At 42.9% G+C, this 15245-nt stretch overlaps 1 protein-coding gene across 1 annotated transcript in view; it reads right to left on the bottom strand.

Moving 5' to 3' along the window:
• The window catches only part of LOC147033787 (uncharacterized), a 174615-nt gene that overhangs the window by 95831 nt on the left and 63539 nt on the right, over positions 1–15245 (bottom strand). Inside the window, exon 4 of the mRNA XM_085882746.1 lies at positions 1348–1454. Coding sequence (XP_085738872.1) covers positions 1348–1368 — 21 coding nt within the window. The 5' untranslated portion in view covers positions 1369–1454. The remainder of the gene's footprint in view (positions 1–1347; positions 1455–15245) is intronic.

Genomic DNA, 15245 nt, shown 5'->3' on the forward strand with positions numbered 1-15245 from the left:
TTTGGATTCAAACCTGGTCACTCGACCTTCGACGTGCTGCTTCTACTCTCCCAAAAATGGATGGAGATCCTCAATATCAGACATGAGATCAAGGCCGTCTCTCTGGACATGCCTCGAGCTTTTGATACAGTCTGCCATCCTGCCCTGCTATCCAAACTGTCTAACTCTGGAATTGAAGGCCAACTCCACTCTTGGATTACTGACTTCCTCCACTCTCATAACCAAAGTGTAGCTCTCAACAGAACCCTTTCATATACATATCTCAATCTCCATCTCTTGGAGGACCACAAGGCAGTGTTCTCGGCCCTATCCTATTCCTAATATTCATCAATGATGTCACTGACTCTCTGGAAAAGTCTCTTTATCTCTCTACTCATGACTCCTCCCTCTGCTATGATATCACTTATCCCTCTGACAGACAGGCAGCAGCCTCTTCCCTCTCCTCAGACCTTGACAAAAAATCACAAACTGATCAAAGAGTGGAAACGTGTCTTTCAATCCTGAAAAATCTCACACACTCACACTCCCTCTCCGAAAGGACCATATCGCAAACCCTTCTATCTACTTTCTCAACAACACTTTCAAAGAGATTCAGTGATTAAAACTCTTGGGTCTCACTCTCAGCCATGATCTCTCTTGAGTCACATTTCAAAATTGGCCTCCAAAGCCAGACACCGATTGGGCATCCCCCGTCATGCAAAGTCCTTCCTTGACACACCTGAGCTCCTATCCACTGACAAGGCTTTTATCTGCAGATCGATGGAGTACCGCTCCCCCCTCTGGGCTTGCTTGTCTGCCTCATCTTGCACAGCTTGATATCGTTGAAACAAAGGCCTTCAATATCATTAGAATCTTTCACGATGAAGCTGAGTCTATGGGCCTATCACGTCACCATCACCATCAGGTCATTGGTCTCTATCTTCCTCCACCTCATTTCTGGTCTTGCACCCTCTGCTTCCCCCCCCCCCACATCAGGTGTCTGCAGGACATACACAGTCCACCAGCAACTCCCTCCTACCCAGTGTTAAATTGCCTAAATCCAGAACCACTGCTCACCTCCACTGATTTATTCCTGTTTTTTTCCACACCTGTGGAACCCACACTCTCCTCAATCTCATTCTTCCCTCCAGGCCTTCAAGATCTGGAGGGAAGAAATGGGTGTCTGGAGGGAAGAATTCAATCAAACAATCAGATCGGTTCATGATCTCAGGTCATGAACATGATCCAAAAATCCCCCATCCAAAAATCATGATCTTTTCTACAACCGTTAAACCACCCCACCCCTCACAAAAATTTGCTTATGTGTCCATCTTGCCCACCCCTTGCGTTCTCCCTTCCCCTCATTACCTGCATTCCTTGTTTGTCCATCTCTGTCTACCTTCTTCCTCCACCATGCTGTTGGTGTTTCCCCTTTCTTCTGCTGTTCCCTTTGTTGTGTTGTATCCTGATTTGTTCTGTGGCACAGAGCAAGATAAAAAGAGGATTAAAAAGAAACAATCAAAAAAAAAAAAAAAAACAAGGACAGCACAATGATACACTACATGGCCAAAAGTATGCAGACACCCCTTCTAATTTGTGTATTCAGCTGTTTGAGCCAAACCTATTGCTGATAGGTGTATAAAATCAAGCACACAGGCATGCAATCTCCATAGACATACATTGGCAGGAGAATGGGTCATATTGAAGAGCTCAGTGGCTTTCAACACGACACCGTCATAGGATGCCACCTTTGCAACAAGTAGGTTTGTCAAATTTCTGCCCTGCTAGAGCTGCCCCGGTCAACTGTAAGTGCTGTTATTGTGAAGTGGAAACATCCAGGAGCAACAACAGCTTAGCCACGAAGTGATAGGCCACACAAGCTCACAGAACAGGACTGCCAAGTGCTGAAGTGTGTGGCGTGGAAAACTCATCTGTCGTCGGTTGCACCACTCACTAGCAAGTTCCAACCTGGCTGGAAGCAACGTCAGCACAAGCACTGTTCATCAAGAGCTTCATGAAATGGGTTTCCATGGCCGAGCAGTCACACACAAGCCCAAGATCACCAAGCGCAATGCCAAGCATCGGCTGGAGTGGTGAAAAGTTCACCGCCATTTGACTCTGGAGCAGTGGAAACGCATTCTCTGGAGTGATGAATCACACTTCACCATCTGGCAGTCTGACAGACGAATCTGGGTTTGGTGGATTCCAGGAGAACACTACCTGGCCGAATGCATCGTGCCAACTGTAAAGTTTGGTCAAGGAGGAATAATGGTCTGGGGCTGTTTTTCATGGTTTGGGCTTGGACCCTTAGTTTCAGTGAAGGGAAATCTTACGGCTACAGCATACAATGATATTCTAGACAATTTTGTCCTTCCAACTTTGAGGTAACAGTTTGGGGAAGGCCCTTTTCTCTTTCATGATCATAGGCGACCGATCTGTCATGACAATGCTCCCGTAAACAAAGCGAGGTCCATACAGAAATGGTTTGTCGAGATCGGTGTGGAAGAACTTGACTGGCTTGCACAGAGCCCCGACCTCAACCACATCGAACATCTTTGGGATGAATCTGAACGCCGACTGCGAGTGACACCTAATTGCCAACATCAGTGCCTAACCTCACTAATGCTCTTGTGGCTGAATGGAAGCAAATCCCCACAGCAATGTTCCAACATCTAGTGGAAAGCCTTCCTAGAATAGCGGAGGCTGTTATCGCAGCAAAGCAGGGGACCAACTCCACAAATACCCACGATTTTGGAATGAGATGTTGGACGAGCAAGTATCCACATACTTTTGGCCATGTAGTGTGCATGCCTATGGAAATATTATAGTACAAAGGCACTTAATTACATCAAAATGTACATCAATCAGCCAGTCATGCGGATGGAAATAATGTTCATTGTCGCGGAAATTCTTAAACTGAGAGTTGGCTGTATAATAAAAATTAATGAGTGTGGAGGTGTCTATGTAAAACGCCAGGCTTGTGGTATATGGACACCTATTAGTTACACATAATTTATTGTAAAGACAGAATTAGAATGCAGGATAAAGATAATATACAGTATCGGAAAGTGAAGAAGAGAGGAAAATGGGGCTTTTGGGAGGAGGGGGGGGTGAGGGTCCATCAAATACCAACAGAAATTACACCATCATCGTGAATTTAAACGACTTCAAACACTCAAACAGAATAAAATATGTACGAGTCCACTCTTTACCTATTCAACAATAATAGTTTCAACTTACGTTGAAATGTGTGCAACCTGGAAGTTGACAAAGATTCCAATCTATTGAATTCCAAAATTGAGGTCCACTAAAAATTATAGTTTTCTTTGCAGGTTTTGTTCTCGCTCATGGAAGGTGGGACATACTCGTTTATCTTGTAGAATAACAATGGACTTCATAATTATTCATAAACTAGCTGAAGTACCTGGTGTTGCCCAGGGAAATTCAATGCAATTAATTATTTCCTGGATGACAAATTGGGGAATAAAGCAAAAGGTTTATGGTTTACACTATGTATTAGCTCCTAAAAGAGCTATTTATATTTTTATCCTCACCGAAGGAGAGGGTATTGCATTTGGGTCCATTTTTTACTGGCAAAATCGAAGATTTTTCAAGTCTATTGGTTAGTCGATTTTGTTATTCTGTCTGTCTGTTTGTCTGTCTGTCTGTCACCTGCAGGTCACAATTTTAAGGTAATCTTCACGAAACTTCACCACATGGTAGAGTTTGTAAAAAGGAAGAAGCCTATTGTTTTTGAGGTCAAAAGGTCAAAAGGTCAACATAGGCCAAAGGTCAACAACTAAGGTGAGATTTCTGAAATCCTCAAATTTCAGCCGATTGACTTGAAATTTGAAGAGGATTTATATTTCAGGTCATTGAATTCAACGAGCCAATTATTTTTGATGTCAATATAGACCAACAGGTCAAAATGTCCTCAAGATCAACAACTAAGATGGTATTTCGAAAATCCTCAAATTTCATCCGATTGACTTGAAATTTGAAGAGGATTTATATTTAAGGTCACTGAATTCAATCAGACAATTATTTTTGAGGTCAACATCGTCCAAAATGTCAACATAGGACGAATTTCTGGAATTGTCAATTTTCATCCAATTCTCTTGACATTTGAAGAGGAGTTGCATATTTGGTCATTTAATTCAACCACCAATTATTTTTGAGGTCAAATTTGTTTGATGGATTTTGTAAGTATCGTGCTCTGCACGACGTCTTCTTCTTGTTTGTGTGTTTGTCTGTTTGTCCGCACAGAACTTTTGTGTTTTTCTCCACAACCGCTTGTCAGATTGAGACAAAATTTTCACCATAGGTGCAATTACTCATGTAGAATGTTTTTGGTGACATCATAATTGCATATGTAGAATGCTACATCTGATCAGTATGAAACTTTTTGAGGATCATCGAGGTATAAAATTGTCCTTGGAGTTCCCTTCCTATGCATGCAAAGTTTGGGGTCACAAGGTTTCATCCATCTATCCAATAGGACCATAATCTGTGCAGAGCATCGGTGCTGCCGAAGTACTCTCCTGGGCTATTGGGCACAATCCTGGAGGCTCACCACTCCAACGCAGGATACTTGAACGGCTCAATCTTCCCAGCAAGCTGGTACTCATTTTGCCGATCTCAGAAGGATGACAGGCTGAGTTAACCCCACCTGGTGTTCAGGCAACAGCCAAGCAGGATTTGAACTCAGGACCCGAGGATCCCAATCCCACCACCCAAACCATTAAACCAACACCATGCATTAAGTTTCATGGTTTTGGAGTTATGGAGTAGATGGAAGGACAAACCGACGGACAGACATACTGACACACACTGACATTTATTAGTGTAGATGCGAGCACTTCTCAAAGTTCTCTTGTATGAATTATTCACATGCATTATCTGCATCTCATCAATTAAAACACCGATAAATGTGATGTTTTTTTTCTTTACATAAACCTGTTTGGTTAATAAAAATTGAACCCAGAAGCATAGAAATTGTATTACAAAAAACTATGTGGTTTGTTTTATTTCAAATCATTTAGAGCATATTACCCGTTATCCAATCAAAAATATGGTCCGGTTAAACAATGACTTTTTCAACTAGAATGTGTGGATCTGGATGAGAAAATAAACAAAATGGAAAACAACACATCAGAGGAATAATTAAAAATCATAAATATAATCTGTGAATAACAAAGGCCCTAATCTAGAGCCCTGCGACACACCACATGTGACACATTTCTGGCTTCTTTCATAATTATTTAAAATGACAAACTTTTCTATTTGTAAAGTAATTCTCAAACCACTCGAAAACCTTTCCTCTATTTTCATAGGATTACAAGTAATAAAAACATTTTAAACAAGAAAAAGAGCGTGTTTGTGGAGTTTTGTGTGGTGTATTTTGTGTGGCGTTTATGCACTGGTAATCCTGGTATATTATGTAATAAATAAGAGACATAACTAGAACTGCCACCTTATAACTGTTGGCAATGATCACCGGGTCCCAAGACGTCCTGCTTTGATGGAACACCTGACCCTGATCCATTAAGTTTTTATTGTTCAATTGAATTGAGAATGGGATTTAAATAAATTAAATTAAAATCAAATGGACGACCAAATAGATGCATTGGAATCATTACAAGGAACCCAAACAAGAAAAAAAGCAAATATGGAGTCATCAGGAGGAACCTGGATAGGATTTGCATTTCAGCTTTGACTCCTCTACCCTTAAACACATCCAGGCATAGCCAAGTGAGACTTATTCAAAAACAAATAAATAAAAAAACCCAGATCAAATAATTAAATACTTCTGGCTGCCAGACCATGTGGCCGATCAAGTTGAAATTTAAAACATATATTCCCCACAATGGCGAGATCATAATTTTGAAGTTTCACTTACATTGATTTTGCGGTTCCAGAGAAAACATTATTTAATTTTCTTAAATCCAATATGGCTGCCAAACCATGTGGAATCAATTATTCCCTCATAAACTTGTACATGCATACCTTGAGGAACATTTGTGTGAAGTTTCCCCTCGATCTGTCCAGTCATTCTGGAGAAGATTTTTTATAGGTTTTTGGGTAAATCCAATAAGGCTGCCAAACCATGTGACATATGATGTCATATGTGTGAAACCTTTGTTCCTCATAAATAGGTGGTCATACGTGTAAAGTTTCACTTCAATCTGTTCAGCCACTTCAGAGAAGAAGATTTTTTTTTTAACAACATGGCTGCCGAATCGTGTGACCGGTGACGTCATCAATTTCTTTTCTGTGGACCATTTTATCCCGAGATGGCCCTCAAGAATTTTTATACTGATCAGATGTAGCGTTCTACATATGCAATGACGAAGTCATAATGAAGGCACCTATGATGTCAACAAAAATCACACTCATTCCCCATGAGGAGTACTTACTATGTGCCAAGTTTCAATTTTTTCCATGCTACGGTTTCAGAGATAAGAGGTCCAAAGGTTTTTCCATTTTTCCAACATGGCTGCCACACCATGTGACCTATGATGTCATAATTATCAACAGAACATTCAACTTGAGTGGTCGTTCCAATGGTGAAAATTTTGCCTCGATCCAACAAGCGATTGTGGAGAAAACACTAAGGTTCTGTGCGGACAAACAAACAAACAAATGGACCCAAATTGCAATACCCTCTCCTCCTGCAGGGGTAAAAATATAAAAGGATGTCGGGTTGTTCCTCTAAAAAGTATGTAAACAAGGGAGGGATGGTCACAAGAAATGATCATGTGAAACCATCTGGACATCTTTCTTTGAATAACGGTTGTCCCGAGAGAAGACAAAGTTATATCGAACACGCATGCATGCACACCCGCACGCACACACAGTTTTTCCATTATTCAAAGAAAGATGTAGGGATGGTTTCACATGATCATTTCTTGTGACCATCCCTTCCTTGTTTACATACTTTTTGGAAGAACATCCCAACATCATTTTACATTTTAAAAATGTTATTATTACTTGTACAAGTTTTCATATCCTTATTCTCCTCTTTGTGTCTTTTGACTCGCTTGGTTTGTTCCGTTTATTATAGAGTCTTGTCATCCCTCTTCCCTGTACTTTGCTTTTCAAATAAATCCTTTCAGCCATCTGCTTTCCATGTATGTTTGCCATCGATTTTGGTTCATTTGGACAACCTTGGGAAACAGTAAAGTATCGTAATACTGAACGCAGTCCCATAAAAGACTGTTTGGTCCATCCCTCAGGACAAAAGGTCCCGGCTCTGAGGAATCCTGTGTTATCAGGTACTCAGATGGGACAATAGCAATCAAAAAAGCAAAAACTGTAACAAATTGAAAACAAAACAAGTACGGTAGAAAAAATATCCAGTGGGTGGAATGATAAGTGAGTGAGGTGTCACAGAATAAAATACAACTCATTACAGTTTAGACACTCATGAACAAAATAGTAACTAGAAGGCCACTCGGTAGAGTGCATACCTCCCTCCGCCCTGTAATGCCTGATCCATGAGAACATATCTGGCCCAATACATTTTTGAGATATCGTGCCATACATCGATGGTGAATGGTGAAGAATTAGTTTAAAAATTCAAGTATTTGGATCCAGATCTTCACCAAAATCTAATCAACTCGTCCTAGTCACACGGCCAACCTGTCCACAAAATTTCATCCGGATCCGTCCACAACTTTTTGAGATATCCTGTACATAGCCAAACAGACAAACAAACAGACACAGAAAGGGATGAAAACATAACCTCCTTCACCTTCGGTGGCATTGGGAATAAAAATAGAACCGTGCACCCTAAAGCACACCTGGATCAGGAGCAACAGCCACTCAAATCACCCGTGGACACCCCTTTGACCCTGATTTTTTTTTGCAGTGAACAAACTTTGGTACATCATGGGTGATGAATGTTGCGGTCAAGTTGCATTGAAATTGTGTGTGCAGTTTTGGAAAAGAAAACAAATACCTATTTTGGGGAGGGGGTTAACCCCCTCCCCCGCTCTCCAGTCGACCCCCTTCATGAGTGCATATTTTGATGCCATTGATACACTTTGGTTCATCACTGGGGGTGAAAGTGATGTGGTCGAGTTTCATCAAAATCGTGTGGTAGTTTGGCACCACACTGGCACCAAACCGTCCATGGTGCCCCCCCCCCCATGAAGAACAGGCTATCCAATGCCAGCACCCTATGGTCAAACCCAAATTCCCACCCCAACAAAATCATGCAAGTATTTTGCATCAATATCATTGGAAAATGGTCCGTAATGTTATAAATCAGGCAACCCATCCGCCAGCATCAACGTCAAAGGTCCATGGAGCCCCCCACAAATAACAGGCAAACAAATGTTGGCACACGATGATCAAATCGGAAACTCTCGCCCCAACCAAACACTGGGAAGGCAATGGCAAACCACCCAATACAACCCCCTGCTAATAACACTCCTGGCTGCACCAACACTCAGAGCATGGCACATCACAATCATAACCAGAATGTAAAAGGGAGAATTCATTGGAAGAAATTCCAGAATATATCATGCTCATACAAGCAAGACAAAACACATTATGCACAGTCAGTTAATTAATCAAAGGAAAGCATCAATTCACATTTAGTTTGATTTTTACCAACAAGAAAAAAGAAAACCAAATTGTGGGAAATCATTGTATATTATAATTAATTTCCTGCTGATGTGCAGTGTCAGCTCCACTTTGATCATCAGACAACTAACTTATCATTCCAGATTGACAAGTTCTCTGAAGGATTACCTTGCTTTCTTGATTGAGGAAAACTTTAGTCCCATTAACCGTAATTCCTTATTGGTTGTGCAGAATAGGTTACGAGATGTGTCACTGCCAGACTGCGTTGTCGCCGCTCATCACTGTCGTTGGAGTTTCCCTGCTCTGAAGGGTGAGACTGATATGAGTATGGGCTGATGCATTTGAGCTTTTTCTCCATGCTTCCAATGGTACGGGCACACCCGTTCGGAGTGTTGGTGAGTGCTTGAGCTGGATTGTGTTCTCTTGATCGACTTCTAGATTGGCCACACACTCAGCTTCTACTCTTCTCTCTCTTTCCATCTCTAGTTGTGTCATGAGAGCTTGTATCTGACTGGTCAAGTTTCTCATCCTGGGTGCACACGGCACAGACTTGGTCTGGTTGAGGTGCAAAAGTTGCTGTTGAGGTTTTGAAACAGATCCTACGTGCATAGTGGAGGACAGAGAAGAGAAGGTCTGTCAGAGAGAAGGACATGATCTTGTCAGCAAGGTCTGCCAGTTGTCGACAGCCTCTTCAGTTGAAGCCAAGATCAGTTTGATGTTGGGTGGGAAGTATCTGGAGAAACAGCTGTTTTAAGAGGGTATTCAGCAATGTATTGTCCCTTCACAAAAATTGAGAGGGTTTTCCGTCACCAACCTTTTCAGAAATGAGTAGTTGGTGTAGTCTCTTTTGCTTTGAAGCTGAAGTATGCCTGATGAGCTCAGCCTTGAGTTTGGTAAAACATTCCAAGGCTGGAAGAGCAATGAGAAGGTCCCTCACTTCTTGTGCTATTTCTGGCTGGAGAGGTCCAACAACACAGGTGAAGCAGGTATCCTCAGTGGTATTGTAAATGTACGAAACAAGTTGGCACCGACGAAAAGTACACAACATAATCGATGATGTTCAACATCAACTTAACAGCAGGAAAAATGATTATTTCATGTGCAAGGAAAAAGACAGGATGATGAGATGAGTGAAACATTCAGGAGTAGAGGTTGGGATCGAGTTGTGGACGGTTGGATAGTCTTGGAGGATGGAGAAGTGGATTGGGAAGGTAAAGGTTTTGTACATCCACTCTGCCCACGAGGGGGCGACACGTGCCTGAGCACAGCAACCAGGAAACGCACAAAGTGAGTGGAAGGGTATTCTCCTTGAACGAACGATCTTCTAATTCCATCACAAACATTGATGGATGTTAAAGTGATCTCAAACTGTTTGCACCAATCAACAGAGAGCAACCATTGTTTGGGTCAGAGGTGGTTTGAGTTTTTCATCAGCAAAGTCAAAACTTTTGGATGCAACTTCAGGATGTAATCCTTTACAACAGCCAAGGATTCTCCGAAGAGACCTGGTAATAAAGAAATTAAGTTTCTATCTTAGATCCCTGGTCAGAGACCATACATTTATTCTGTACACATGCATGATTGATTTTGTTACACCCCCCCAACCCCGTATGTGCTGACCCAACCCCTCCTTGGCTACGTAATAAATAGATGGCCCTGACACTAGTTTAAGCTTAAACGAAGACGTGCTGTTGTGGAAATGATAAGGCTGGATGTTCAAGTGTTGTGTAATAAAGAACCAACAAGTTATTACAACCTTGGTCTCACCTGGGATCACATCCTGACCCAGCTATAAACCGTCATCCTAATGTTCACCTGCAGGGTGAGGTATCGTTCATCTCATGGATGTTAAACCAGAAGACTCATCTGTATGTTCTGGTCGTTGAGGGACGAGAACCCACGGTGTCATGCACAAAGAGTAGGATCTCTGATTTCATGAGGGAATGGGTGGAGTACACAGGTGGACTGAACGTCCACGAGAGGGGAGTCTGGCGTCCAAAGCCACATCCTCCTTCCCCAAATAAAGAAAAAAAAAACTTTAACTTGTATACAAATGATATAAAGTGGAAATATTTTATATCCTAAAGACCAAAATCAAAAGATCACGAAGAAGAACAAATATGAATCTGAAACTTGAGCAGAGACCCGTGGAACATCTGAGCAATGTAAAATGTGACCTCAAGTCTCCACCACCCTTGACTTGACAAACCCCAAGTCATCAATCTCCGGGCTCTCAACCCCAAGGCCTCATGCTCCCCTGCACAACCCGAAATTGTCAATCTCCTCCCCACTCGAAAACCCCTCAACTCAACATCCCCCCCCCCTCCCCAAGGTCAGGTAAGGTATGAGAGAGCATGGGCCAGAGCAGCGAGTCACTACGTCCACTTTCCACCAGTACTTCAGGGGCCTCCATCTCGCAATCCACGAGTCATTTCCATGACGTGGACTGCCTCCAGGCAGAAGCCTGGCCAATCCCCATCTCCTTGAGATTCCGATCAACCTGCTTCAACCACAATGCACGTGGTCAGCCCATTGGCCTCCTCCACTCATGAGACTCCCTCACTGATATAATCTGGTGAGCAGGATCAGCGTCAGGAAAACAAGCCACATGTCCAGACAGCCGCAGCTGACACTCACGGACGATACAGGTAACAAATATATTGTGAGTCTCTCTCAGCAATCACTCGTTGGACACAAAGTCCGACCAGCAATAGCCAAGGATTCTCCGAAGATACCTCTTATAAAGAAATTAAGTATCCATCTTAAGGCCCGGTCACACCTTGACGTTTTAGCCAACGTATGCCGATTTTTGAATTTTTTTTCTAAAACGCTGGCACACGTTGAATACGTTATGGGTAAGTTTTGATAACATTGAGAGCACGCTGAAAAACACTGCCATACGTCGTTGTACGTTGGCTTTAAACGTTGTACTTTTCGGTTGTCCTCAAATTTTTCCATGCTTGAAATTTCACGACGTATGCCGGCGTATGACTCACACGTTCCGCTACGCTGGCCACAAGTTGTATGCACGGTCTGCGATCGTTGACAGACGTCAACACATGCTACTTGTAAGTTAATCATAAGTTGAGACACGCCGAGGTAATGTTTAGCGTACCCGAAACTTATTTCTAACCTATGATTAACGTGTTGTTGGCACGTTACGCGATCGTTGCCACACATCGACAGACGTTACTTTTAAGTTACTCATAGGCTGAAAGACGTCGGTATAATGGATCGTCCTTGCGTTAGCGTCCACGGCCACGGCCAGGACACATATTTGCAGCATTCTTCAAACTTTTCTTCGGCATGACGAGGATGTTCACACTTCGATGTCTAGCTTGGCTATGATTCCAATTGTCCATCGGCAGAGTCTATTTAAAATAGTCGAGTTTGAGCGTTTTAACACGTTCAGAAGAAACGTTTCAAATTTCAAAACCCCAGCGTCAAAAAACAAAGGCGAGTGACAGCAATTTAAATCGTTCATTGTAAACAATGAAAATAGCTGAGTGGTACCGTTTAAAAGTCGTTGAGTGTAAAAAAATCCAATTGTTGAGCGCAAGCGTCTACTTTCAATAGTGGAGATGCAGCCATTTAAATCGTTGAGTGGCAGCCTATGAATAGCAAACCCTACGTCACCGGCAAAGATAAACTGCCGCACGATATGGATAAGTTAGGCTATCGTTGGGCATAGTTTGTGAACGCCGACTTCACGATAATTATTCGTTGGTATATCGTATCTATAAGTAATCAAAGCGCTCTATGCACATTATTAGTTCATTGTGAATTTGTCCAACCCGTTATGAATAGACCTAAATCGTAAAAACAAGCTATAGCTCAATGTTGAAAAAGCCCCATAAAAAATTAGCCACGAAGAACTTCGAACAATGGTGAAAAGATGTCTCCTACCCGTGGACACGCGGACGCAAGGACGATCCATCATAACCCACACCCTCCCCCTCACACTCACCTACTACTGCCAACATGAACAAACTACTACTAATACTAATACTAATACTGATACTGATACTGTTACTGCTGACATGGACATCGACTCAAAAAGGACTCGAAAACACTGTTGGGTTCCCCTTTTATGAACACCATTTTTATATACCAATTCCCAAAACCGCTGGGAACACGTCTTGATATGGCAGTTGTAAGCTAGAAACACGTTAATTTATTTTTTTTGTCGACCTGAAGACGTCATTGGAATACGTCTACATACGTCGATGTGTGTTGGGACTACGTAAAGAATTGGTTCAAAGCACGTCAAACATAAGTTAGAAATAAGTTTCGCGTAAAAAAGACATTACCGCGACGTGTTTCGACTTATGAGTAGCTTATAAGTAGCCTTTGTGGACGTGTGTAAGCGTCCGCATATCGTGTGTAAAACTTATCCCCATCACATGCGGAACGTGTGTCATACGCCGAGTACGTCGTAAAATTTTGAACATGTTTAAAATTTCTTGACGTACTCTACTTACTACGACGTATGATAGCGTACTTTAGCGTTCTACTCACGTATACCAAACTTACTCATACCGTATTTGACGTGCCCCAACGTTTTAGACACATTTTTCTTAGGTCGGCATACGCTGGCAAGATCGCCAAGGTGTGACCGCGATGTTGTCACTTCCATTTCTACGGCAGTTATGATTCGAATCGTTGTGCGTCAGCCTTTTAATAGGCTACGTCACGACGTCGTCGGCGATGCGTGCAACGCGCTATGCCGAAGTTAGACTATCGTTGGGCATCGGTTGTGTAGGCCGACAACAGGTTCAGCATTCGTTGGTATAAGTTATCTATAACACAACGAAACGTTCTGTGTCCGTTACCAATGCGTTATACATAAGACCAAGTCGCTATGAATACGTCCGAATCTTTAAAAAAAAAACATCAAAAGTTCAACGTAAGCCAGCGTTTTACATAAATTTTAAACGTTGCCATCGCTGGCTAAAACGTCAAGGTGTGACCGGGCCTTTAGATCCCTGGTCAGAGTCCAAGTCTCACATCCGTAGAACAAGACTGGAAGCACCAAGGACCTGAAGACTTGGACTTTCATCCTCCTGCACAGGTACCGGCAGTGCCACACCCCATAATCCAGTGAATCCATGACTCCCCAGGCCTGACCGAGATGTCTATTGACCTCTGGCTCACAGCCAGCAGAGACATGAATATCACTGCAAAGGAAAGTGAATCTCTCCACGACCTCAACATTCTCATTACAAACAGGAACAGACAAGGAAGCAGCATCCAAGATGCCATTGAACGTCTGGATCTTAGTTTAGACCCAGGAAACCTGTAATCCCAGTAGCTCCGACTCCTCATTCAGCACCTCGAGGGCCCCCAAAAGGATGTCTAAAGTCTCCGCAAAGATGACTGCATCGTCTGCAAAATCAAGGTCCGAGATCTTGACATTCCCAAACGATGCACCGCAGCTTGATCTCTCCGACATCCTCCCCAGAATCCAGTCCATACAAGTGCTGTAAAGTGTGGGGGCAAGTACACACTACTGATGAACTCCAGTCACAACTGGAAATAAGACAGAGATGGTATCACCACATCTCACAGCACTCTCAGTAGTAGAGTCGAGTTCAGGCATCGGATTGAACCGTTTTGGTTGCACCCCACGAAGACCGAGAATCCTCTGGAGAGCATCCCAATTCACTGAATCAAACGCTTTACAGAGATCAGCATAGGCTGCAAGCAACCCCTGCACGGAGACTGCCTTTGAGGGCACGGAGACTGCCTTGGAAGGCACGACAACTCCAGTGGAAGCTGTGCAGGTGTTGGAAACTCATAATTGCATGAAATATAAACATCGGAGAGTTCGTGCCACAATGGATGGGTATCACCTCCTTTACTGATAACAAATGCAGTGTCAATGATGATACAAACACTGATAAGGTTTTTAATGATGATGTTGTCTGGGTAAATGCTATGCGTAAATAACGTGGGCATAATACCACCCCCCCTCCCCAACCCCACCCCACCCAATCAGTAATATCGCCTATGGAACTGGACAGAGAGTGATGCTCCACCAATGTTGTTCTTTTGTGTGCCAGAGTCGACCAAAGATGGTGTAGAGGAATGCATTGAAGATGACCTCAATTCCCTCACCGGATGCTTTATGGCAATATCACAAAATGAGAGAATGGAGTTCAAGGGGGTCTTCAGGCTCGGGAAGGATCTTACAATCCCAGGGCTCAGGCCGAGGGATTTAAAGGTTGTACTCCACAAAAACACTGAGCGTGAATTACTTCTCAGCCGGGCCAGTCGACTTTGAGGCGTCCCTGTCAGTCTTCAACCAGATATGATGGTTGAAGAGTGACTAAAGCAAAAGGAGCTCATCAGGCAGCTTAAGGAATGTTCAAAAAACAAGGCAGGCTTCATCATCCGTGGAATGGAGATCATAACCAAGAAGTTGAGGCAATTGAGGGGAGCAGTGGTGATGACTCAATCTGGTTGGCAAATGCACCCTGGAAGATCACTGTAATGTATACCAATGCATGTAGTCTGTTTAACAAAATGGATGAATTGCGAATTTTGGATGCTCAACGTACACCAGATGTGTTAGGTGTTACGGAAACATGGCTAACTGATGAGATTAAGGATGCAGAGATAGCCATTCCTGGATGCTACATGCTTTGGAGGGACCGTAAAATTTGGGGTAGGGGGGT

The sequence above is a fragment of the Eptatretus burgeri genome, chromosome 1 (genome assembly GCF_056783735.1).
Source record: "Eptatretus burgeri isolate ZD-2024b chromosome 1, Ebu_testis_v1, whole genome shotgun sequence".
In the NCBI taxonomy this organism is placed as follows: Eukaryota; Metazoa; Chordata; class Myxini; order Myxiniformes; family Myxinidae; genus Eptatretus; species Eptatretus burgeri.